The sequence below is a fragment of the Hyalella azteca genome, unplaced genomic scaffold, assembly GCF_000764305.2.
Source record: "Hyalella azteca isolate HAZT.00-mixed unplaced genomic scaffold, Hazt_2.0.2 contig12565, whole genome shotgun sequence".
Classification (NCBI taxonomy): domain Eukaryota; kingdom Metazoa; phylum Arthropoda; class Malacostraca; order Amphipoda; family Hyalellidae; genus Hyalella; species Hyalella azteca.
The window spans coordinates 31,474-58,763 of record NW_025942520.1 but is presented as its reverse complement, the minus strand read 5'-3'; the positions used below and the strand labels follow the sequence as shown (position 1 = coordinate 58,763).

General features: G+C 39.6%; 1 protein-coding gene across 2 annotated transcripts; it reads left to right on the top strand.

The window, feature by feature from the left end:
- Window positions 1-1,661: 1,661 nt before the first annotated feature.
- LOC108668649 (mucin-5AC) lies at window positions 1,662-27,169 on the top strand. Of its 2 annotated transcripts, none has more exons than XM_018155891.2 (7): window positions 1,662-1,775; window positions 4,529-4,715; window positions 5,979-6,218; window positions 10,054-10,687; window positions 22,350-22,889; window positions 23,181-23,339; window positions 23,788-27,169. In XM_018155891.2, exons 1-7 carry the CDS (start codon window positions 1,690-1,692, stop codon window positions 23,925-23,927), a joined length of 1,986 nt encoding a protein of 661 aa, XP_018011380.2. In that variant the 5' UTR covers window positions 1,662-1,689; the 3' UTR covers window positions 23,928-27,169. The 2 variants fall into 2 exon arrangements, with proteins under 2 accessions (XP_018011380.2, XP_047739268.1); XM_047883312.1 differs by lacking the exon at window positions 1,662-1,775 and adding an exon at window positions 1,979-2,028.
- Window positions 27,170-27,290: the final 121 nt, after the last annotated feature.

The window sequence follows — 27,290 nt, the reverse complement described above, 5'->3', positions numbered from 1 at the left end:
ACGAGTGCACAAGTGGCTTGATGTCTGACAATATGAAATTCTCATTATGATTTTGAACGAACTTTGAATTATGTACTGCATATTAAAATATAGGAAGTAAAGGAAGTCAACATTAGATTTCGTTGGAGAATTCAACATGAGAAGTTACAATGACAGATCAAGGCTGTTAGCCATCAAATTTTTCTACGTCATCAGTATACACGGGCTATAATCAACGCGAGAATCGTACAGATATGATAATTAAATGCCATCGAATGTGAAAAACATAGTGATATTTTGGATAGCTGAGAAGCCGAGAATCTCTGATGGATGCGTTAAAATAGAAATATTGATAAAGAGTATGCATAATTGCAGTTAAAATCATCAGTTGAACAAAATTGCAGCAGGTACTTAAGAGCAGAGGTAGGTCTATCGAGCGTTGATGAATGAAAAAATATGAATTTAGTGAGAGGAGATAGCTATAAATTTTCACCAATTCTAGATTTCTGTTACTAATTCAAGAATTTTCATGGAAATGAGAGTACATCGGCAGCAAGGGTTTTATTTATAGCTTTAACACCAGTTTTATTAATAGCTCCCAATATGGTTTCAGCGCTTGCTCGGTCATCCAAGGCTGTAGAAAACTGAAGGCATTATCCTACCTTTACCAAGTAATTGTTCTTAGTTCAGTAGATTATTTAAGCATTTCTGACGGGACTTCCAATTTAACAACTCTAACGAAATTTCATTATTAACTAAAGACATAAATTATCGTTGATCTGTCGAGCTCGCGCAGCAGTTTGGCCGTATGTGTAATGGCGATGTTCGTAATCTGTTATAAAAAAGATGCTACAGTGAGGAAGCTAAAAACTTCGTGCCAAATTCCTGGCCGGAGCGTCGCTGTGGTATTGAACGCGAGGAAATATCCTGCCCTGAAGCTGCAGGTCTGTTGGTCGTCAGGCTTATCACTGCCATGAAAGCGTATTGAGTAGCCACGCAAGTCTCAATTCATGCCAACTAAAAATCTCACATCCTACCCTGTGTTAGAATAATTTTCATCTTAATCAATCCCAAAGTAGGAAGGATCATCAGGACACATGAATAGGTTAACTGAACATATGGCAGTTTCAAAGCGCTAACTTATATATTTTCAAGGTCCACAGCTGTCCATGCAGTCCAATGCTTCACTCTGCTCGGTTGTATTTTCCATCTCGGGAATGTTCCCATCAATAAAATGTTCAGGCTTTGCACGAAGCAAAGTATTTGAGCTTTGCACCGCATGAGAGAAATTCTTTGTACTCGCATTCATTACATTTGGAATTGATATCTTCGCAACTTGGGACGCGTCTGGGGAGAGAGAAGATGACAATGGTCGATAACAGCGCTGCTCAGACATCTGACGTTGAAGTCAATGTTGTTTGGCTGAATCAACGGTAATTCAACGTTGCTTTGCTGAATCAACGAGCTTTCAACGTTGTTTGGCTGAATCAACGGCAATTCAACGTTGTTTAACGTCATTGCTAGATTAGGAAGATATATGCCCGCCATCATCCGATATTATCGGTCGCGCAAACGATGCCAAAACATGGCGTCCCCGGAACGCTCAGCGTCCAGTGGTTTTCTGCAAGTCCATACACATGTCAAATGTGAGCCGTATTATGTGGATTTTCCATCATTAATAAACGCGTTTGATAAAAGTCCAACTCCTGTATGAATTTCTTGGTAAATGATGGGAGTGAAGCACATGACTCTTGTCAGTCGCTGCTAGGCCTCTCCGGCCAGGCTGCAAACTTAAGGTATGTTGTGCCTGAGTGTGCTATGACCCTGGCTGATGTGCTTCATTGATGAGAACTGGACACCTGCTCCTCTGAAAATTTATAATTAAAACAAATGTAGAAGCGAATCAAATCCAGAAATCATTCATTTCTCAGATATTCGTGGTAATTTTGCTACCTGTAAATTTTTCTTGAAATCGGCTGAGGAAAAGTCTTACTTATTTTTTTTTACATAATACATGTTTTTGAGGAATAATCAAATCCCTGCACTGAAGTACGTGGCATTCCACACTTACAATATAGCTCATACAAACACCCGCCATTTAAGGGAGCGAGCCATTTAGCGCGCAATTGTGTCGTATGATGATCGCATTAAATCGCATGTCTCCACGCCGACCATGCAGTCAAGGGTATGTGTCATGACGTTGCGTTACTTGACCCTTACTTTCTAGGAGTTTTGCAAGCTGGTGCTCCGATCGCCGGTCGTGTCGTCTCAACCGACCAACCTGTATGTTGATGACCTTGACCATATGTTTCTTCTTGCTATCGTGGCAAGCAACCGCTATAGTCTCCTGCTCCACCTCTTCTTCGTCAGCTCTTTCAATGGGGTCATTAGAACTCGATTGAAATGTCCCTCTATTGTTTCTGCATGGGCTTAAACTGCAGTCACTGTTGACAAAAATTGTTACTCTTGCTGTGAAAGTGCTTTCTCTCATTTTAGTTTCTACGATGTTATTTAAACTATTCTAAATCCTCGTCTATCTGTATTTTTTAGAAACTCTCTTTGCCTGCTGTGGCTGCTATAAAATTAAAGCATAAGCTGTACGTTTGCATTCACATTTACACCTGATCACGTGTCCCGATTAACACTTTTGATTCTACGTGTTTTAGCTCTCATTCATCTAATCATTTCAAGTTAAGCGATGGTGACTTTTATTCCCTGTAACGCTGTCCTCGCGCCTCGTTATATAATCCCGGAACGGACGAGGGGCGTCGACGAATTGTAGGTTGATGTTCGTTCATACACGTTCGAGGGTCAACACCTTTCACCATAACCTGTAACTCAGCACAAGCTAGGGCAGTTGCCAACACTATTCTACATACCACGTTATCACTTCTTATAGGCAATGAGAGAGTAAACCCGCGACAGATTGTCATCTAATGAGTACGTGGCGTCATTTACATTATTTCGCCCAAAGCTTGCACCTGTGCTACTTCGCGAAAGCTTTCTCTATTGAATACGTGCGTTTTCTGATCAATGCTTCAGGGGCAAAGAATCATTTCAGTCCATCCACTTCAACTATTTTTGAAAGACCATTTGCGTTCTTATCACGATAAAAAATTAAGCTCTAAAAATCATCACTTAGAATAAGATAAGAAAGTAATGATCTACATAATCAAAATCTCTATGGAGATTGAAGCATAAGGAGCATTGAATTTTGTTATTCAGTGTGGCTAATCGGATCACCATGAATTTTATCCTTGATTTTTTCTTGGGTGTGAAGATGTCATTTCATAAGTTGAGGTCAGCGAGTGAACAACTTACGCAGTATGTGGGTTCACCTAGGGCCATTTGGAGCGTTGCAAGTCAGTTATTTGGAGCCAGTAGACCGTTATCCCTGCGAGCCGGTATTGACCGCTGTGAGAGCCTGTACTCCGTTACTTCTATACGCAGCTGCTGTATGTACTAAAGGTGCGCACTTGCCTGTCTCTTTGAATAAGCCTGTCACCTATGCTTATTATATTAATTTATATATACTTTGCATCAGGCGTTTTATTTTGTTTGAATTTGCTAGCTCGATTGTATCATGGTTTTTTATTAAAGAAAACTTCAACTAGAATTGATGCACGACGAGAAAAGAAAATGTACTCTTTGACCACCTTCTGTTTAAAAAATGCACTTGTGTAGCTCCGTGGATATCTTATTTGCCTTATTTCGAATAAGAATTATTTCGTTATTTTTACTGAACGTAGTTTTCATGATTACATACATGTCAAGCAAGACTCAATCGTGGGTTCCAATACTATCTATTTTTGTATCGCTGTTTTCATGCGTTTCATGAAGTATAATTGATTGTTTTTTCATATTTCATGAGCCCTAGTCTTTGTTAACTATAAAGCTAGTTGACTTGTGATGAAAAAATGGGTTCCCTTGATGAATCTTGACTATTATACTGAAGAATGGAGAGCTCCGCTGGTTCACGTTATCTGCGTGCCCTGCTTAACCTTATTGCACTCTGCGTTTCTACGGATGCTCTTCTTCTTTTTTGTCACGCATCGAGAAGCAGGTCATGTGCCCTCTTCTAATTGCTCTCTCGCAACATTACAGCTTCTAACCATGGTTCTTATGTAGTTATCGTAGTCGAGCTATTGATGAATGAGTTGAGATTTGGTCCATTGTTTTGCCAGTTGCACGCGTTGACCCACTTGAGACAGCAGTAGCTGCTGCAGTGAAAGGCTGATGCATAAACAAGCATCTGTGTCCCAAGGGGAGCAACTCTTCTTTTTTAACGAGATAATTTTGCTGAATTCTGCTACCACTTCTTGCGCACAAATTTTTGTTATGACAGTCCTGCGAGGCAATACTATTCGTTTATAAGTTTTGCCCTCGAAACCATGCATTGATCTGTTTACGTATAAAGTAGTTTTAGTATTATAAATATGCTAATTGATCGAGTTAGTACTTTTAGTACTATAAATATGCTACAGCGATGTTGCTCATTGTGTAATATGAATGAATACATAGAATTTTCTAAAATAATATCTGATTTCAGGTTTGAAAGCGACGAGAGTGGAAGGAGCAGGAAAATAAAAGCGGAAGCGCACCGCGCAGGCGGCGGCGGCGGAGGAGACAGTGCCCGAGGTGGCGGTGGCGAGAGAAGGGTTCGCAGGTCCCCCCGCACGGCTGCAGGCACCACCGCAGCGACCACGCAACAGCGGGCCAGGAGGTTTAGGAACCAGGTAACTCTTAGTAATAGGCTCATTGTATGGTGCCTGTCTTAGCAATACGTTCATTGTATGGTGACTGTCTTAGTAATATGTTCATTGTATGGTGACTGTCTTAGCAATACGTTCATTGTATGGTGACTGTATTTGCAATACGTTCATTGTTTGGTGACTGTATTTGCAATACGTTCATTGTTTGGTGACTGTATTTGCAATACGTTCATTGTATGGTGACTGTATTTGCAATACGTTCAATGTTTGGTGACTGTATTTGCAATACGTTCATTGTATGATGACTGTATTTGCAATACGTTCATTGTATGGTGCCTGTCTTAGCAATACGTTCCTTGTATGGTGCCTGTCTTATTAATACGTTCATTGTATGGTGACTGTCTTAGCAATATGTTCATTGTATGGTGACTGTCTTTGCAATACGTTCTTTGTATGGTGACTGTCTTAGCAATACGTTCATTGTATGGTGACTGCCTTAGCAATACGTTCATTGTATGGTGACTGCCTTATAGTAATATGTTCATTGTATGGTGACTCTTAGTAAGATGTTCATTGTATGGTGACTGTCTTAGTAATATGTTCATTGTATGGTGCCTGTCTTAGCTATACGTTCATTGTCTGCCTATCTTAGCAACTGACACGTTCATTGTATGGTGCCTATCTTAGTAACACGTTCATTGTCTGCCTATCTTAGCAATTGACACGTTCATTTTTTGACGTCCTTGCCTTGACGCATTCATTTTTTGACGCATTCATGCCTCTAGTGAAAACGCCACAGGTGAATATAATGTTTCATTGCTGATTTCCGTTTTTCATATTTCATTTGTGATGGGTATTGCTGTGATAAGATTCGACTCCTTGAATTGGCATATAAAGTTATTTATTAGGTTGATTCTGCATTAGGCTTTACGCTAAGCTTAGTCCTATTTTAAAATTTTCATGATGCGAAACATTTTCAGCTGTGTATTCTGGGTACTTAAATCAATTTCTTTACATTTTTTCTGATTTATTCTCTTAGCAAATGTGTCCAATTTGTATCTCAGCCACTATGAGTTCTCAGCCTGTACCGGTGATCCCTCCAGCCTTATCATCAAGCTTGTTCTGATGTTAGCTGTCGGCAACAGTTTGCAACACTCGACTTATGCCGATGAAAACTTTTCTGATTCTAATAATTGAATACAAGTAATTTGGCAGCACACATTTTTTGATGAAAATTGTGACATTAAAACTGTTACTTCTTTGTCTTAGTTTCTATTTCATTTGCAGATATCGTCTGGGTGTGAACATAAAGCACCCATCAAGAGCAATAGTGCCATCCTGACTTCATCAACGTCGCCCAACAACAGCAACCTGACGAGCATCAAAGCCTCGCAGCAAACTCTTAACCAGAACAACACGAGTCCCACATCTCCTCTGGCGGCGAGCAATAAGCAGAGACTGAACTATTCCGGTCCTCCTTCCTCCCTGACATCTGTGCCTGCTACGAACGCTTCTAGAGGCTATAAGGTCAGTACATCATGTCACTCTAGAACTCTTAATGCACTGGACAATTTTTAACCTATTGTAACCAGAAGTTATGAAATATTGGAATTGCAACAAAAATTCAGTAGGCTTATCTTGGCCTCGCCGCTGTTGCTGAGTCAAATGTTCATGTGTCTCACAATCCAACAATCCCAATGACTGGGTAAAACTTAATTATGTATTGAAGCAAGAAGTTTCTAGTGTAATAGGAGGGATTTTATTTTTTTATTAATTTGGCAGTGCGTAATTATCGTGCTTTCAAAAGTGTGGGTGTGGTTATAGTTGACGGCCGCTTCTGCAAAGCTTAAACCTTGAAACCGTACGAAAACCAAGTAAACTCAGGACAAAGTCAATTTGCCCTTATTGTTGAGTTCTTTTAAGGTTTAGCTAAAGGTGTTTTGTGTAACAAAAACATAACTCGATGCAAAAACTGTCTTTTTTAGTTCATTTAGTCTACACTCAAACAAAAATTCAAGTCTTAAGTCTTGCTACTTAATTATTGAATTATTATCAGCTCTATGATACGAGTTACTACTTAGTGTCAACTAAAAACACAGACAAATTGAATTAAGACAACAATACTTAAAGTAGTGAATAAAAAAGTTAGGATCCGTCCTAATATGGATGATGTTAATGATGGAACAACATTACAACTGAAGAGTTGATCAATTTTGGTATTACTGTGCCAAAGCTCATATTTTAGTAGAGTTACTCCGGACTTACCATCAAACCAGACGGGAGATTGCATTATTAACATAATGAAAGAAATAGTAGAAGTTGGCCAAATGAAAATGCTTGCTACTTGCACTAGCAATGCTACCATGCGGAGAAAGCATGGGATCTTATGATTTTATAGTTTCCTCACTTTCACTTCAATGGCTTGAATGTTGGGCGTAGAGACCTCATGTCAGACTTTAGCATTTGTCAGTCATGCTGATCTTTGTTATACATAAAAAAATGAGAATAGGCACACATTCTGCTAGTTTGAATACAGCATATTAAAAATATTTATAAGCATTTCCCTCGACTGCACCAGGACTAAGAGAGACATTCATATTGAAATAAAAAACCTTATATACGTGATGAAATCATTATCTATCAATTGAAAACTGGATTCACATTATAGATAAATATTCTTAATGGTTATTATTCATTATCATTTTTTTATTATTCGTATATTTTCAAAACTAATGTTTGTTGTTCCTATTTTCGTTATTTTACCTACAATTATCTTCCAGAATATTCATGCCATTATTCTCGTTTCTGTCAGCTTCCACATTCTCTCCGAACATATTTTAGCAATTTCAATCGCAGTCACAGTTGCTACCTCTAATAAAACTTCAATCACTACATTTCACTCTTGACGTGTTCTCTCAAACACCAGCTAGGTATTTTTCTCGCTCCCTCATTCAGAATCGCTATCATTACTCATCTTTCCCTTCAGAATCACTATCATTAGTCATCTTTCCCACGCTTAAGATTCCACCATCAAATGCTCCAGTACCTTTCACATCCCTTCAAACGTACAATACCCGCCCCCATTCCTCCTTGTATGGCTTCTTATTCATCACTGTATATCCTTTCATCACTAAACACATTACATCGGTTGTTGGTTCTGATCGTGGTCGTGAACCTAAAATTATCTATTTTTCCCTGAGTTCGTCTTTAATACAATCGCGAGATGAAAAGTTCAGTTTACAGCATAATCACCCAACTTTGCATGGTTGAGCACATCTTCATTCTAACAATAGTTTGTCCTTCCTCGATTGCAATATTACCAAATCTAATGGCCGTTTTCTGACTTCTGTATACCGAAAACCGACTTTCACCGGCCTAAGTACCAGTTTCTTTAGTTTTTGTTCGTTCCGATTCAAGTTAAATGGGCTTCAAACATTATTACACAGAGGTTTTCGCATTTGTTCCACATACCATGCTATGCACGCTGAATTTGAATTTTTACGCAATAATATTTTCTCGCTTAATGGATTTCCAGCAAGTTTGGTGTTTACCCAAATCAAGAAATTCATGTCGAAGCGATACAGTGAGGTTGCTCCTGAGCGCGATAGTAGGAAAGTTATTTATTGTTCTTTTCCATACTTCGGCCCTGCGTCCGAAGCTATGTCAAGAGAATTAAAAGTTTTGTTCAATAGGTACTTCCCAAATGTCAATCTTCATATTGTGCTGGTTAACAATTTCACAATCGGTTCTTTCTTTAGATATAAAGATATGCTCCCTGTTCATATGCGATCGTCCCTGGTTTATCAATATTGTTGTGCACGATGTGCATCTGCGTACGTCGGGATGACGTCACGCAATCTTTATACCAGGGTCTCTGAGCATAAGGGCAGGAGTTGTAGAACCGGACAGTTGCTATCGCGCCCACCTCATTCGGCTGTGCGCGCTCACGCCGAGCAGTGTGATGTCCCTATTTCTGACAGTGACTTTAGGGTGTTAGCTTCCACCTCCGGGACTTCCGATTTGCGCATTTTAGAATCACTGTACATCTTTAAACTTAGGCCCAGTTTGAATTCAGCTGCTAGCTCCTATCCCCTTGAAATTGTTAATAGATAGTTCATTTTTTTTGCTCTGTCTATTACTTGTAAATTTAGGTTTTTAATTTCTTTCTGTGCTTTCAATGTATTAATTTGTGACTTCTGCTTTGTGATTCTAGATTCTACGAACTGACGATGGAGCTGGTCTCCGAAACGTTTTCTATAAAGATATGAATTTGTGTGGACTTTTCTTTGCTTTTAAATTCTTAGTTAATTTGCGATTTAAGCAAACAAGTGATATAAATTCATTCATAGAAAACGTTTCGGAGACCAGCTCCATCGTCAGTTCGTAGAATCAGTAAAACGTGGTAAAGGGAACAGTGAAAATTTTCACAGTTCCCTTTTCACAGCGAAATTTATTTTCACTGTTCCCTTTAGTAAAGTAAAGTAAAAAGTAAAGTAAAGGGAAGTAGTAAAGGGAACGTTTTACTGATTCTACGAACTGACGATGGAGCTGGTCTCCGAAAAGTGTTCTATAAAAATATGAATTTTTGTGGACTATTCCTTGTTTTTAAATTCTTAGTTAATTTGCGATTTAAGCAAACAAGTGAGATCAATTCTTTGAGCACATCTTGTTGTTCTGTTGAAACATAACATAGCTAAAAGATTACCTGCAGCATACTTACAGACTGCAATGTCCGGAATACCGCCCACCGAAATAACATTGTGTTGAAGTTATGGACCAAGTATTATAGTCTTACATACCAATAACTCTATGCTCATTTGTGCGTCGGCGCGTATATAAGGTGATCCCACTCCGTGAGTCTATCATGTTGCGAAGAGTCCTTGAAAGATAATTGCTCAATGAAACCTATCGCGTATCATAGTTACGTTTCTAGGCTACTTGACAAGAGCACCGCGGCTATTATGTCATCCTGATTCGTCTGCTAAATTATTTCTATCAACTGATCATCCGCAAAAAATTGTCAACGATGTTTGCTGAGAAAGAAAATCATCAAGTACGTAATGCAGCAGGTGGCTATTGATCTTCATATGTTTCATTAAAAAAAAGAACTAGCAAATGAGAATAGGCTTACATCTCGAATTGAAGCCAACACCGTGTGGTAGGAAATAAATTTGAATCCTGAATCTCGCGATAAGAGATTCGTTTAATGCCATCTCAAGATTGGGGCGAAATTCGTTTTTGATGCTCTACTGCTATTCAAAGTATTAAAGGCTCGAATCATACTCGTCATTTTTCTGGTCTTGAAATCCATAAGTGAACCTGATGCTTGGCGAGTTATGTTAACGTTTTTTTTTCGTTGCAGGCTAGTCACAGGGACTCCCTGCACTCGAGCAATGGTTACAACGCTGTGGCCACCGACGAACATCGCCAAGTAAACAGCAATCACGCATACAAAACCGGAAATTCTCTTACCAAACCTCGCAGCAATCACCTCGGCTATCGGAACGTTCGACCCCGGCCGACTTTTACTTCGCCTCCTACAACAAACGGATCTTGCGGTGGGGCTTCAGGTACTTCAGGCAATTCCTCTCCAGCGTCTTGCATCTCTTCGTCCCGGTTACAGAAACCTAGGTCTAAAAATTCCCCCGGAGGACGGACTAGTGTTCAAAAAACGCAACCTGGAGACGTGTCGTCTCGACCACGGTCTTGCAGTAACAGCAGTTGGAGCAGCAGCAGTAGCAGCAGCGACAGCGGTAACAACGAGAACTTAGCGAACGGTACCTCGTCGTTGACGGTTTCTTCACTGCTGCGGAGCACAACTCCAGGAACACCGAACACCCAACGCGGGTCATCGTCGGGAAATTCTTCCCCCCGCGGCGGGTCTTCATCTCTTGGCGTCACTGCAGCAGCGGCAGCGACATCATCACCCGGGGCGTCCAGGCACCTCAGAACAACACGCAGCCGCAATCGTATGACCATGGGACAGAAGACGTCCAGTGAGTACCCATTAAATCCCCATTAATTCTACGTTTAAAATAGCCACCTTATTTTAATTCTCGTATCTTTAAGCCAAATTTAGGACTTCCTGATCCATGGCCGCGCTGGTCCGCCGTTTTCGTCGTCCTCCGTCCACAAGCTGTCGATAGGCAGTCATATCGAACCTGTACACTTCCGATAGGCAGTCTTAGACGAACCTGTAGAATACTAAAAGAGCATTCTCAACATGAGGGTTTTACTGAGCGAACGAGCAATCTTACATGGCGATAGTTACTTGTTTTATATGTTACTAACTGGTCTTCGAACCTGCGTGGCTCTGAAGTGATTCTCAAGCTCCCTAAAATACATTTACAGGCGTGTAATTTACCGCTGGATGAGAGATATGGTATGATTTTCCCTATTAAATTCTAATTTTTGGGCCGTATCTACATATTTATATCGTTTATGTCCGAAACAATTTCAAAGCGGTTTTATCCGTTCGATTGTTTATTTCTTTTCGGTACGGTTTTATCCGTATTATCTTGATGATATCCCGATACGCTGCGTGTTGCGACACTCAAATAACTCTTGTATAGATACTCCAGTGCCATAATTTAAAATATTATATATGATGTTATCAAATGGGGCACTCATAAAATTACTGAATGATTGATTAATAAAGTTATGTTAGGAAAATTTACGAAGTTGCCTTGAAAACGCCAGAAATTTGTATATTCTGGAAGACTTTATTGGATACGCATAAATGATGCATAAAGGCTGTCAAAATTCTTAAAATATTTACGACAAATTTGTATCACTGACTTATAGTTGTAGTGTTTATGATCAATGACTTGTAGTTATTTCCCGACAAGGCACTGCAACGCCCCTATTCTTCTTATAATTTGTTGTTGTATCATCAACTTCCAAGACCGTATATTTTTGATACAATCCACGTGCCTGTTGCACTAAATTCTATGGCTCAGTGTTTCCTTTTCCTGGTTCATTTATGCATTCGTGCTGACATGACTATTCTATTTCAATCTTATGATCTTGACTCGCCTTGACGACGCTCTCAATCTGCCTATAGATTGATGAACGATTTGTCAGTTTGTTTGAACTTAGAGCTCAAAGTTTCATTATTTTCTATTCATTTAGCGTGCAAGTTGTAAAAATCAGACAGAATAACTAAAAATAACTCCAGCTGTGTGTATTTAAATTGTCTTATTTATTTTGTGTCGGCGGCGACTGTTTGTTTCGCCTTATACAGGATTCTTAAATATTAGTATCGTGCTGCATATGACATTTCACTTTTTTATTATGATAGGTGACTTGTAACTCACGACATACGAATATTTCTATGGAAGCCATTTGAAAACAACTGAAGTTGATTCATAATATTCATAATGTATTATTAATATTCGATCGAAATCTTTCGTTGGTGCTATGCTATCTTAATGCTGAAGTTAAGTGTGTCGTTTTTAATGACTATATTGTTCAGTAATGTTTCTTAGAATGTTGCATGTCGCGTGAATAATGCAATTAGTTCACTCAAGTATCACCTCTCTTTGTTTCTGGGGAAGACTTGACTCGAGGAAATCGCCAGCGGGTGACACGAAAACTAGTGTTTTCTGAGATAACTATGAGGAAACTGTCGTGTTTGAAAGCGTTGTTTTGTATGAGAAGGTTATAAGGTTCGCGGCTCAGGAATACGAGAGGTTCAAGCCAGGAGGTGAAGTCTAGCAGGTCGTGAGCTTGTGTTCCAAGGTCAGCGAGCGTCCACACACTCGCATCTTCATGAAGCAGCGGCGTCAGGCTGTTAGGCTTACACCGCAACCTGTGCTACGCGCCGCAACGTTTACACGCAACCTTTCTCTTCATCGTGCTCGCCTTCTTCCTTTGGGAGATTATTATAGATTATTATTATTATTATTCGTTTGCCTACTGCGTCTACTTGCCACGTAGACGTTATTTCAACGTCATATTATTATACTAATTCGTTATTTCAACGTCATTCACTTGTTATTTCAACGTCAAAGACAAAGATTATTATTCGTTTACACGCAACCTTTCTCTTCGTCATGCTCGCCTTCTTCCTTTTGGGTGCTCTTCTCATCTCCGTGTTACTTCTGTTTTCTGCCAAAACGCGTCTTTTTATTTTATTATGCTCTCCTTTCTATTTAAGAAAAATTTTGTCTATCGGTATATCAGAGAATTTATGTTTTGAAATTGCGCTCACGGAGTTAACAGTTTTGATATTATTGATCGACGAAATGATTAATAGTTGAAGGGGATTTCTCTGTACGCCGATATAATCGGCAATTTTGGTAGAATGCATCGCAAGATTTCGAATGTGTTTCTTTATCGAGACTTTTATTTTAGGGCAATAATATAATTGTGACCTCATATTTTATGAGGACGCACTCACGATATGGCGACCGAAATGCGTGTGACAAGGCCATCGATATCTGCACATTCTTGTTATTCTTGTTGTCGCACGCTAGGCGCCATCACGTGTATGGTCGCGCTATCTGCTCAAAGAGCTCTGATATTATAGTTGTTTTGGAAAATTGTTGCGTAAATATGAATTGGTTTTATTAATGCGTAACGTATACGTGCGTAAGAGTAATGCCTCTTCTCGATCCCGGCACCTTTTTTCTTGCCAAAAACTACATGTTAACTTGTGATCGTTAGGATACAGGATTGCGAGCGAATTGACAAATATCAATTATCTTTTCGTGTCACATTGCTGGACTGCCATTTGATTTGAATTGCGGATTAAACACACATTCTGCAAGCTTTCATTTCATTCATCAGGGAAAATTAGACCCAGTACTAGAAATCCTATATTAGTCTTGCAGTAGATATTGAACTTGTATGAAAAACAAATTGATCTTCCTAGTGTATCGCGGTGAAGAGGCTTTCTTAATATTATCCTTCTGTCTGAAGTCATTCACTTATTTGCTTATAGTGTTTGTATTCAAGTTTTCATCAGAGACTAAAATATCATACGTTGGTATGAGACTTGTGTTTGTTCCACACGACTGAACGCATGTGCGTCTCCGAGTGCTGCGTGAACGCACACGCGTCATGCGCACACATACCCTTCCTGTGCCGTACACGCACCTGCCTGTGCGCGCGCCTCCTGTAGCTGTGCAGAAGGCTCCGTGTACGTTTTTGTCTGAGCGGGGGCGGTGATAACGATTCCTCGAGTAGAGTATTAACAATCTAGCCGCACCGGATCCTCACTGTGTAAGCTGTTAAGTACTTTACTCGTTGGTCTTCAAATTGAAGTTGAAGCAGCGTACAACAAAAGTTTGGCATCGAGTAAAGTCTCGCGCTCGACCATATATCGTCTGTTGTTACTGACGGAGATAGGGCTTTTTTGGCTAGGATGTTTCTTAAAAGTTCGTTATTACGCCGGTTTTAGGCCCATTCTGTTTCCCGCCAGAAGCGTTCATGTTATAACATCAATGGAGCTGGGAGAATTTGTGGGCTATTGATTAAGCAGTTTTTTTTTTCTGAGAAGCTACGAAGCAATGTACGCCGGTGACAGGGGGAATCAAGGAACAAGTATCCGGTTGTGAAGCAATGAGACGTTAAACTTTTGCTAAGCATTGAGCCAGTACACGCTTGTGAAGCACTAAGCAGTGTAAGCTTGAGAGNCTCTTATACACATCTAGATGTGTATAAGAGACAGGTGTAAGCTTGAGAGCAGTGAGCCAGTAAGCGCTTCATACAACGTCAGAGGAAGTGAACAAACACTCGCTCCTTTTAGCGTTCATTTGAAGTTCGGTACGCCGCTCGCACTGTGTCTGTGAGCCCGGGCGCCGAGGCTCATCAGTGTCGTGTTGACCGCCGTGGTAATGGGGTGTCCGTGTGTCGCTCGCTCCTTTAGCAGGAGGTCAAGCTGTCCCCTGTTCATAATTCTATCCGTACAAAGCCACCATTGCCTGTGTAATTGAGTCATTTCCTTAAAAAAACTCATCGTATTGGAGAACTGTATTACTTGTTTTTATATTTCTCTAGTGATGTTAAGATCGTGTTTGTTTTGCCAAGCGTAGAACTCAGTTGGTGATCATCCTGTTGCGTGCTTGCTTGTTGGCTTGCTTTTCAGCTGACAGGAGCTCCCAATAAATAGCTCATGGTTCCCCTCGTCCGTTTCTTGCGCATTAGTAAAAAGTACTTGAGTTTTGTCGTATTCTACGTGATTTAAACTAAGTTATGTCTTATTCTACCTGATTTCAGATGTCTGACATGAAGGGCAGTTCGGGATGCTTGACCAAAATTTCAGCATTTACGAAATGACATACTGATATGTGATATAGTGAAAATGATGCTGCAAAGTATATGGGATTAATGAATCAACATAAAATTTCCAATATAGTCCTCCACGTTTCATGAATTTTCATGAGTAATCGTGCGCTGGGCCATTATTTTGCACTCAACATTTATTTGATGTTGACTACTGTGTTAAATGCTACGCTATGTTGTGAGCGAAGGTCATATGTATAAAATTTTCACTTTACCAGATAATCCATTCTTTTTTCGGGGGCCTAGCCTAATCAGTTTTGAGTTCCAACCACGGTATGTATTTTGGTCCATTTAAATATCAACTAGAATGTTAATTATTTTAGCTTGAGACGTGTAGTGCGTCAAGTGAATGAAAGTGTACCTCAGAGCACAGCGCCACACACAAAAAAATCATTCCTGGAAATGGCCATTGATGCAACGTTGATTTTGCTCCATAGTAGCAACGTGTCCGTACCATTTACGACCGTGTGCGAGACGAGACCTAAGCACGCTCCACCTTTTACTAAATTAGTCTCTTTCCTGGGAACCTTAGACTCTGCGATTCCAATGAATTTATCCACTGATGCGCAGCCCAGTAGTGCTCTGATTATTTCATGCTTGATTGACTGCACGTCCTCTAATGTGTTGCTTGGCTTCCTGCCTCTTCCAGCATCCGTCTTTTTCATCTTTTTTTCTTTTTTTTCTTTTTTTATGTACGTCATTTGTGATCGCATCCTTGACGTTCGTATTCTCGCTTGGCTTGTCTGCTCGAGTTCGATGACTTAGACTGACCTTTACTGCATATTTTAATGTCTGTCATCAGTAGTGTTCTTGAGATTTCCAGTTCGCAGATGTTTTGTGATTTTCTATCTATTTATGTAGGCATAACAAACTGCAGGTATTTCCACATCACTGCAATACTGCCGGTAATTCGCAGTGATGTTGAAATATAGGCACTCGCCAAAGTCTCCATTACATTAGACTCGCATCGTTTTCATGCTTGGCTTAGAGTAATTGAATTTTACTGATGCGTACTACGGTAATATTGAGTAAAGAAACTAGGTATTCTCCTTGTTGCTCAGGAGCCTCGGATCACCCACGTCTAATAGTCCGCTTTTCAAGGTCATTTTTTGGTACCGGCCTAGCACAGCGAACCTTAACACGACCGTGAACTTCAATACCTTGGCTTCCACAACTGCTGGCCTCCGGTTTTTCCTTTGTTTCAAATTTATATTGCAACGCTACATGATTTTTACCGCAAACGTGTTCATACTTAACACAGAGAAGCATTTAGTCTTCAGTACAATAATTTAGTACAATATTTCTCCTGAAATTATTGAGCATGCTTGTTATATTTCACTAATAATTTACTGGAATTATTGTGTCATTCCTTTGCAGACGTTTTTATATCGCACTTTTTCGTTTAATCATCACAGATTCAATCTTTTACCGTGCGTTGGATTTGAGTTGGCGTGTTGTATGAAATTACGTTTCAAGTTGCCTTGTGGTGAAGGTTACTTCTGGAAGTAGAACACAAGTGTTCAGATACTTATAGCAAAAAAAGATTGTGTTCGTGGAATAATAGTTGAATTTCCTGACGTCAGAAACGTGTAATTTTCTGTTATTAATCATTGAAAATGCGTGGTGATACACCGCCGGTGAGCATGGAGGTGGATACTAGCCATGTTTCGCATACATTTGACCATCATACATATCACATATACTATGGTGAGTGACACTTGTTCTAAAGTCAGACCAGCGTGTTGTGTAGGAATGCCATGTCCAATCGCTACCCTGTGACGTGGAATTGAGTATTTATAAGCCTATTAATGTTCTGATATCGGTAACGAAATGAAAATGTAAGGCCAGCAAGGTCCTTACATTTTTTTATTTTAACAAAGGTTTTATTTTATTTAACTACCTTCAGTGTAGTTCGTATTTGTTTGACTTCTATACCACTCTACGTTTTATGTATCTTGAATGTGATGCCTCTATGATTTTTGCACCATAGAGGAGAATCACTGTTTCAACCTTTAAATCGGAACTACTATTCAAGTGTTTACTTGATAGACTGCGCTGAACTCATTCAGTAATGGACACTCACCTCGCAGCTGTGAACTGATATGTTCTCCACCTGCCAGACTTGCGCAAGACTCGGAATTTGCTTCTTGCGTGCTGTTTCATTTATACAACTTACTTTCAATTTGTAATTATAGGTCAATTATTTATCATATAATTAAAATTATATAATGTATAATTATATACATTATGAGTTATTGAGTTATAATTATTCATTATATAATTGATATGATATAATGTAAGCGCAGACGCTGGGAACATAGAAGCCATCCGGCCAAGCTTGGCGTCCAGGTTATGCTCGACATTGAGCGAGTTTCAATGTCAGTGGCGCAAGTTCTGCACTCGAGGTCACCTCTGCTAGTCTCTCTGTTACTTCTTCACACGCTTCTGCTTTTAAATGCTCTGTTCACTCATGAGTATCTGCATTCCCTCATGCAGCTTCTTCGTACGTCCTTTTTAGCGCATTTTCTCAGTTATGGAAAAAATGCACTATTGTGCTCGCCGTGTCCGTCCGTCTGTCTGTCTGTCCGTCCGTACGTGACCTCAAGTTTTCGTCGACGAGAAAATGCGCTCTCTGTCACTCACTGCAGTGAGTATACTGAATTATATTTTTTACTTTTTTGTTTTCTCTCGTATTCACTATAGGGGTTCATTCGTAGTTTTTCATTCGTAAAATTTCGGTTACCAAATATACTAGGTCAGCTGACATGAATATTGCGCGTCTTCTACACCAGTTTACATTTTTAACACCTGCTCCCAAAACTGAGAGCTCGTCATGTACAAGGCCAATGGTTCGATAGATTTTCCCCTCTTTCCGTATACTTTTACCTTATACGTATTTTTTCGCACTGATATAAGGATTGCCGCACTAGACGCTCATAATATTTTTTCGGTTCATCTGAATGTCATCTATTTTACGGCCTATAGGGCTTTTACAAGGGCTTTGTATTCAATTTATTTCAATGTTTCTCGGTGTTCACTACTAGTACTGTTTTACGAGCCAACTGTTCTAAAGATGTCTGTCTCAGATTAAGCTGCTATGGTGCTCCCGGATGGTATTCACGAGCGTATTTGCCAGTAGGCAAGATTACGGCAACATCTAGACAATGTCAGCGCGCTCAGCGTCATCGTCAGCTCTTTGGAATAGTTGGCAACTGCTTGCTTACTTCTGTCTTTTGTTGGTATGCAAAAAAGTACGCATTGGCGACTGCCAATGCTACTCTTGTGTGTACTTTTGCGCCTGCTCTCTCTTAAGTTATTTTAATTTTCAAGAAGCGCATATCTTTTCTCCTCGTTTGATTCTTTACAACTTTGAAGTTTTGCTTACTAAATTATTTTATGTTACGTACGTAGCTGATTGCAGCGGAGTCTACGCTGTTGCTCAGATTTGTTCACCTTAGGTCTCTATTATTCTTAACTGTTTGTTTCGACATATTTATGGAAAGTTTATCCCGTAACATCGTTTCGGTGTCGGACATCACGTTAGATGTCGTGCATGCAGGATCGTTCCGATTAACGAGCGCCACCAATTACATATATTGTGGAGCTTATTTATCCACGTCCCACGTATAATTTTGCTCCAGTGAGCAAACGGTTCCTAGATTCGTTACGGTTTTTCTTGATTTTGGTTCTTCTTGATTTTGTTAGCTCGATTTGCGTCGTGTATTCTATAGTACCATCAAATTCAAAATTGCTGTTATTAACGTCTGAGCACTTCCGACGCTAACAACGATAAAGTTGCCTTATTAAAACAAATGTTTTTTATCTATTCGAGTTAAAATGATTCAGAAAAATTTTGCGACTTTTCCCTCAAGTCATTCAGTTTTTATAAATATTGAAGAAATGATATCCGTTGCCTTCTGCTTTTTTTTCGAACAACTAAATTTGTTGCACAGAAAGTAAGGCTACTCTTGCTGCCTTTATGCAGAGAGGCATTTCAGTGACTCATTCCCATTCCCGCGGTTCGAACGTTCCAATGACTCATTTCCACCACTGCTGCAATAATGCGTTCCAGTGACGCATTTCCAGTGTGCTGTGGTCGAATATCATAATGCAAAATCCAGTTTTGAATAGTTTTTTTTTCAGCTTTGGTGTCGCTCTCTTATACGGTTGCAATTAATTATTTTAGCTCCTCGTACATTGTTTATCTGTCGTCTAATTTTGGCTAGACTCCTGGTAGACTTGACACATTCTAGTGTTACACGTGATGATTCTGTAGATATAAGTTTAAAATTGCCCCAACAGTTTTCTTTTGGCTAATCACTCTTAAGTTTTCGAGACCTTAGCGTTTTTTCAGTGCTAACAAGTGTTTGAGAAGACTGTGCTATAACATCATCATTCATCAACACGTATTGTATGAGACTACAAAATTATTTAACGCTACTAATTGTTTATTAATTCATATTAATGATGGCGGTGCTTAAACGGCGTTATTTCCGTCATCGTAACGTCAAATGTTGACACAATCCACTAGTATTCTGAGCCACGCACCGCTGTGTCTATGGCTTAAACGGCAGTCTCTTTCTTGTCTTATCCTTAGAGTTCCGTGATAACGTGTGTTCCTTTGTATACATTACTGAAGTGTGGCGGACAGAAATATTTTAATTACTCTTAAGACGGATTGTGTCGATGTTCATGTTTGCGAACATAAAGAAATAATCTCTATATTTAAACGTACGTTTGTTGAACGCTGATTGTGGTATTCTCGCGTATCCAGATTTCACCAGATGTGTTTTCAAGACCGCGTTGCGGATGATTGAGCATTTAATTGCTCAAGCATCAGTAATTTTTATCGAGCGACTCGTGTATGGGAACTTTTTTCGTTATTTTTCTGTATAACGAAAAAAATTCTTGGAATAAACAGTCTAATAATTCGTGAATGCTATATTCACGACCATGAGATTTTTTTCCTATTTTGTATGCGGTCCCATACGTGTTGCTTATTTTGCATGCGAGGTACAGACGTCATTGTGAGCAACGGTTGTTTCTTACGTTGTGTGTAAATTTCAACTAACTCCTGCACGTTTTAGCAACAATACCCGCAATTACGTTATTTTATTCTCGTTTTTTACGTTTATATATTATAATATAAATGTAGTTACACCAGAATTTTGGTGTAATCAAAAGTATTTTGAGTCTCAAACTTGATCTGCAAACGGATGTGATCTGTATTCATTTTTTTGAGCTGGTCCCATATGCGTTATGCGTTTGAATTTGTACGGCGGTCACCTATAGGACCGCGCCACCAGTTGTACAGCGAGGCTTCAGCCTGCATGGCCTTGAACATGATTGCGGCACCAGCCATCCCTGGTTCATTGGACTCATCGTACGCCTTCCTGCTTGCAACTGACATTAAACACTGCAGTTCTCCATCAAATTTACATTTAAATTTTGCATTTTATGTCATAATTTTTTAATTTATCTAGCACACCCATGCTGCAAGCTGCAGAACATTTGCAGTACTCCTAACGTGCGATAGTACCTTACATCAACAACATGAGTTGTAATGTAGCTAAGTTGAAGTTTTTTACTGCGCTACTAAAACACAAGTTTGCGTTGAAGTTAATGTTGAACGTGACTCAAAGTATATGGGAAAAATGATTTAAATTAAATCGTGTGGTTGAAACCGGAGATATCAGCGTGAGAAAGTTAATATTAATCAATTTTGTCATGCCGGGGCAGAAAATTAACCACCTCTGTGAGCGGACGTACAATCAAAAATACTGCACTGATATAACCCTGAAGGTTGAACTTGTTTCCTGTTTTTTTTTTTATTATTTCTCATTGGGATTTTAGTTCATGTTTGCTTTGGTTTACTGATGAGTTTCGCGCGCAATTTTTCGATTTACTTCAGGCATCCATATTGTTGTGAAATAATTCCTGCAAAGTAAGTTTTTTCAGCGAACTTGCTGAATTTCAAATCCTGCCATCAGAGTTACTATTTTGTTACAAACAAAAAATCCAAAATTTGGCGAAATTTGTTTCCTTCGATTCAAATGGATTTGAAAGTTTATGTGATGTCTATACTCTCCAAAAAATTTTTATTTAAAATGAGTGGGCTACCGAAAGCTGTTTTTTCTCAGCGAACCTGCTGCATTTCATATCCTGCCATCAGAGTTATTTTGTTACAAACAAAAAATCGGCGAAACTTGTTTCCTTCGATTCAAATGGATTTGAAAGTTTATGTGATGTCTATACTCTCCAAAATTTTTTTATTTACAATGAGTGGGCTACCGAAAGCTGTGAATCACTCTAGTTTCAAGACTAGAACCGAAGCCATCGAGTGAAGGCAGAATAGAAAGGGACTTCCTGTGCCTGAAGGCAGGTCTTCTCTGATAGCCACCGAGCTCTTCCTCCCTGCCGCGCAGTCTCACCTTCATACGACCGTCCGAACCTCGCTTCCATGAACACACCTGCTTTTCAGTTGGTGCTTCTTGGATTGCTATCAACTTAATCGTTGTATTTCAAGCTATTCACGCTTGTCGAAGGGTTCTAAAATAAAGATAACGATAACCAGTCTAGGTATGTTTCGTGGATGTCTCCCTAACGAAGCGATGTCATTTAAGCTCTGCATATACTTGCTACTTGGATTAGAATGCACCAAGAGCGCTTGTTTGGAGGAAATAAACTCTCTATTCTACAATCTACCATAGATTTGTATTTAATCTTTTATCTTGAGCTATGTTTTCACATAGCTCAACATCGAGTGCTTCCATCTGTTAAGTAAGTTGAGGAATTAATTACTCGAGCAAAGTGGTTCATCGCTCACAGTTTTTACGTTAGTCGAGTGATCCATACACGAGTTCATGCTAGCGACGCGTAAAATTGGATCGGTTATATCTCGAAATCCGAGTTCGCATATTTTAGTTCTGAAGTATATTGCACCTGCAGGTAGAAGTTCTAAAGTGCACCTAACGTTTGACTGGAGGCAAAGCAGGTTCATGGCTAGTTGCAAGTTCCGCCTGATTCTGGCATTTCCGTTGATACTAGGCAGCACCAGCAACGGTCGCGGAGGCGAGTTGAAGAGCTCCAGTACAGCTCTTGTTAGCATACATTCTTGCTAGAATCTATGGATTCACGGCAGTTTCGCACGATAAACGCGCGCGGCGCTTTATTTTAGGACATTTGAGCCTAAATACCACTCAGTGCATTATTCTTTTGGTAACATTGCTTTCGCTAAAACTCGTGCTAAAATTCTGTACCCGAATGCAAGAGATGTTTCAAAGTCATCAACAATATTATTTGATTATGTTGTCAAACACATTTCATGCAGTGCTAAACACTTTCTGTGCGTAACAAGTTGTTGTTTTTCAGGCGGTCTGAAGACGGCGGGAAGGAGTGGAGCAGCTGAAAGCGGCGCGTCAACGCAAAATCGCTTCACACGTGAGCTCGCCATGGCGCAGGACCTGGTCAGACCCAAGCGCCTGGACATGCTGCTCGACATGCCTCCTGCTTCCAGAGAAGTGGCCGTAAAGCATTCCTGGGATCCCGACGACCGTTCCCTCAACATTTTCGTCAAGGATGACGATAAGACAACGTTCCATCGGCACCCGGTCGCACAAAGCACAGACTGTATAAGGAGTCGGACGGGTTACACCCGTGGCATCCATTACTGGGAGATGACCTGGTCTACCAGACAGAGGGGCACCCATGCGGTCGTAGGTGTTGCTACACCCGAAGCTCCCCTTCATTCTGTAGGGTACCAGTCACTCGTAGGCAGCAATGACCAGTCCTGGGGCTGGGACCTTGGCAGGAACAAACTTCATCACAACTCTAAGGGAGGAAATTCCGGCATCACTTATCCTAAGTTATTAAATTGCGACGAAACCTTTGCTGTTCCAGATAAATTTATAAGTAAGTTTAGCCCCGTTATGGATTGCTTACCATATGTTACGAATGTGCAGAACTTTTTTCTTGTTTTGAAATAGGGAAAACATTTGATATGTTATATGAAGACCAATTGTTTGTCGGTATATTGCGATACATGGTGCATTAATTTTCATTTCAAGTTCATTTCAATCGTATGCAATTTCATTGTTTTGATTCAAAGGAAGCCCGGTAGAATTATTGACGTTCTGAAAGCAAATGTTGACATTTATATTTCATTTATGCCATGGATTGAACTGACCCGAGTTTTTCTTGCAGTCATATTGGACATGGAGGAGGGGACGCTTTCTTTTATGGTAGATGGCCAGTACCTGGGGGTCGCATTCCGCGGGTTGCGGGGCAAGAGGCTTCATCTGATCGTCTCAGCCGTGTGGGGGCACTGCGAGATCACACTTCGCTATCTAGGAGGACTGGGCCGTGAGTTGTGATGCACTCTGTGCGTGTAGACTATCGTGCTCTCCTTACAACACCAATTGGGATATTTATTTAGGAACACAGTCATTTCTGTGACATGTCTAGAGCGATATAATTGTCTCTCGATAATCTATCCGTGTTATTTTCTAATTTTCTATTTCTTGATTATCTCACACTGTGTTAAAGCAAGAAATATATTTATTATTCTGATGTTTTTAGATGAAAGCTATTTTTCAACTTGAAGAAAGTGTACGGCAACTTTACCACCCCTCACGCTGCAGAAGCAGCCGCTTACTAGACGTGAAATGACAATCAGAACTATATTGTCAGCCTTAATCTCGTGTACCCGTTTTGCATTTTTGAAAGTTGATATAAAATAATAGTTACTACAAATAGACACGGACAATTTATGTTATTTTTTCGACGTTAACCGTGTTCTTTGCCCATTCAGCTGACCCTCTTCCGCTGATGGACTTGGCGCGGCGCGCAGTGCGATTGTCAGTTGGGAAGCAGCGTCTTCATCGGCTACAGGAACTCAACCTGCCATCCTCAGTCATAGACTACCTTCACTTTAAGGACCGTGACACTTGATTGTCTTCTCAACTACAAACCTTTCCACCGCTGAGCACTCCGAGAGCGCGCTTTAAGTCCACGCTTCTTTCGCTTCAGGTCGCGTATCGTCTCTTTTTTTCCATTTCTGTCGAAATTTTCCTATGTTCGTTTTCTGTTCCCTGGAATTTCTATCATCTTACGATTACCATATTTTCACGTTCGTATCTTAAGCTCGTGCTTAATGAATTACAATTATATTTGAATCGTATCGGCAGTTTTTACAAACATTTTAACGGACCATAGATTACTTTAATCTGGTTCTATTGGGTGTTTTTAGTCAATGAAGCCTAATTCAGTTGAATTCGTTTAATATATTTTACTGCAGACATACTGTCAAAATTAATCGTACATGACAGTTCAATTTGATTACTTGGATTGATACACAAAAAAGGTTTGATGGCTGAAATTTCAGATTTAGTTCTCCGATTTCTCCATTATTTCACAACAGTTCCCTTAAATGCTTTGAATAATGTTCACTTTTTAATTGCGTCGTGATTGAACTGAATATGATGTCTCCTTTGTCCTCGAGCCGTTATTGGTCTATATTTAAAGTATTAAATCGAAATTAAAGACTTGCTTTTGGTGAAGCTGTATCCTTGAAACAAAAATGAATCAGTAAATTGTGTTACTTTTGATGAAGAGCAACGATAAAGCGTTTAGTTTCTGAACGTTGTAATAATCAGTTAAAAAAGTGATCGTTAAGAATTTCCTACCATAATTTTTGTTACTCTTAATTGGACTTCTTGAAACTTGTGTGATGCGTGTAAAACTTGTTTTAGATAGCAGAATGAGCAAATAGTTTTTTCCTGTTCGTCTCATTATTAAATAATGTAAAAATTCGTCTCTTGTTCGTTTCGTCTGCATAGTTCTCTTTGAAATTCGATTGTCGTGAAGTCCACGTTCGTTCCTTGTCATTTATTCAACGAACAGTCGAGACTGAAAGTTCTTTCTCCAATATGCTTGTGAAGACAAATTTTCTTAGCTTTCATAAGTCTTGACTTTGAGTCATTTTTCTGTTTGTGTAATTATTGCACTGCACTGTCGTGTCATTTCTGGAATGAATGGAAATAAATTATTAATTTTACATTAATTTTTCTATTCTGCTGACCAATGTTGCATGTGCCCTTCTCGACCGGAGACGATGCCGCAGTGTTTCTTATTCCAACTTTTAAACAATTGTTACGTTTTTAACATCGCCACTGTATTTTTAATTGTTTACCGTTAACTATTGCATTTTGTGTAAGTAGGGATGAGCGTTTCCTTTGCTCAATTTTCTCATCTTGTTTGGTTTATTGAGTTCAACTTGAGTCAGCTCTGCTTGATCATCTGGATCTAGGATCCTCTAAGCATCGACTTCTAAGAGTTAGATTATAGTTAACTCATAATGGTCGTTATCCTGCTCAAGGGTCTGGTTCATACCTCAGCTACTCCTCATTGGCTTGGCCATTTACCTGTTCTTTTCCATTTCCTTTTGAGTTCTTTCAACTCGCGGATTGTTTTTTTCACCGATTTTACTGGTTCTCATTTAACCGGTCGCTGTGCGTTGCACAACCGTCAACCATGATATTATTAGAATCTCTGAAAACAAAGCACGGAATTCCCTGTTCATGAAATGCCTCTCAGTCGGTTCTGCTCATCTTGCTCTATCGTTTTTTATATTTAACGATTTTTTTCGGTTGTTCTAAATACTTTCGCTAACTTAAACAAGGCAATAATTTTTCCATGACATCAATGTAGCAAAACAAATTTTAAAAAATTGCAGGCAAATCGGAGGTTCTTGAATGTGATATATTTTTCACGAACTTTCTCGTGCGCATTTTTCTCACGTAGCGTTTATTCTATTTGTGCAAGGAGATGTGATGTGCAGCTCACGGGTCAATGCTTATGTGGAAGGATGCTCTCGTAACATAGTCATAGTTCTTTAAAGCCCTTCTACGTTGTAATGCCTCGTCGTTATCTGTGTGAGTTTTGTGAATTCCTCTGCACAGTGTTTTGAGCTACTCAAACCAGAATGAAGAACTACAGACACACATTTTATTCATGAAGTAACGTCCTTGAGTAGCAGTTGGTTCGCTTTGATGACGATGGTTCAATTCAGACTTTTTGTTTGTGGTGGTTTGATAAGTAAAACTTATGTTTTGTCACAGTTCTTAGGCGCGCAGTCATGCATCTGTAAGCTTGAGTGGTAAACCGATACGTCGGTTTGCAGGACAACTTGCTGACTAGTTTTACTATAAAACGTACTCCTAACTAGTGAAGGTTAGCTCGTAAGCTCAGTTAGTCTACGTTTAAGTCACCAATGGACCTTCCTCTATAGCTAGTCCTTAGGCGACGCTCGTAAGTGACGGAGCCTTGAAGTGATTACTACCACTGATCCACCATCCTGGAGAATAGTTTGTGTGCTGGCATGTCTGTATAATCAAGTCACGTTCCGGCTGTTTGTGTATTGTGTACTTGACTATAATCTTATCCAGGATGAGCACAATAGTATTTCCTTTAGTTTTGCGTGCAGTTGCGAGCACTGTGGCTGATCGGATCAGTAATAGTGATATTCTGAATGAAAACTAGTGATGTTACAAAGTTAACGGCAGTTTTTTTTTCTAAAAGTATGCCTGCATTTGAGGAAAATTGTTTCATTCCGTTCATGTTGTTCATCGTCCTGCAATTTTTGCGTGTTGCTTTAGTAAGAAATTAAATTTCTGACTTGTTAGATTCACTCGCTTGGAGCTTGGTAGTTTGGAGTATTACCGATAAAAGCTTTTATTAAAATGTACTCCAGTCCTCACAATGCAAAAGCTTTCCATTGTCACCAGAAATTTGGTCTTCGCAGATTTTTCAACAAGTTTGATCTCTTCCCGTATTACCATCTAGACACGGTTAAGTCATAAGGTTTCAGGGGCTCTCTTCTCGAATGGTAGAAGTTGCGATTCAATACAGTTTTGTCGACCTTGATGCAAATCAACTTTATGGTGACCAGAATTGTTGCGTAATCGTCGACTTTAACAACGCGGCATGGTTACGTAAGCGTGTACAGTGCCATTACTATTACTTTGTCAGATTGACAGCATGTGTGTGTTCGTATGTATGACGTATAAACGTCAGTTATTGCTGAAAGCATCTACGTCGTTTCTTAAGAAACATTCGAGTGATTAGTGCTATATTGTGTTAGTGCTTAGTGTAGGAGGCGTCCTTGTACAAAAAATATTAAAAGCAAAATAATTTGGCTTTTGTTTCATTGCTTCCTTCGTGAATCGATAGTTTTTTACAATGCAATTTCACGTGAATTCGAAAACACTTTTTTCGAAAGAGGTGTTGTATTGAACATCCTCACTGGCACGATTC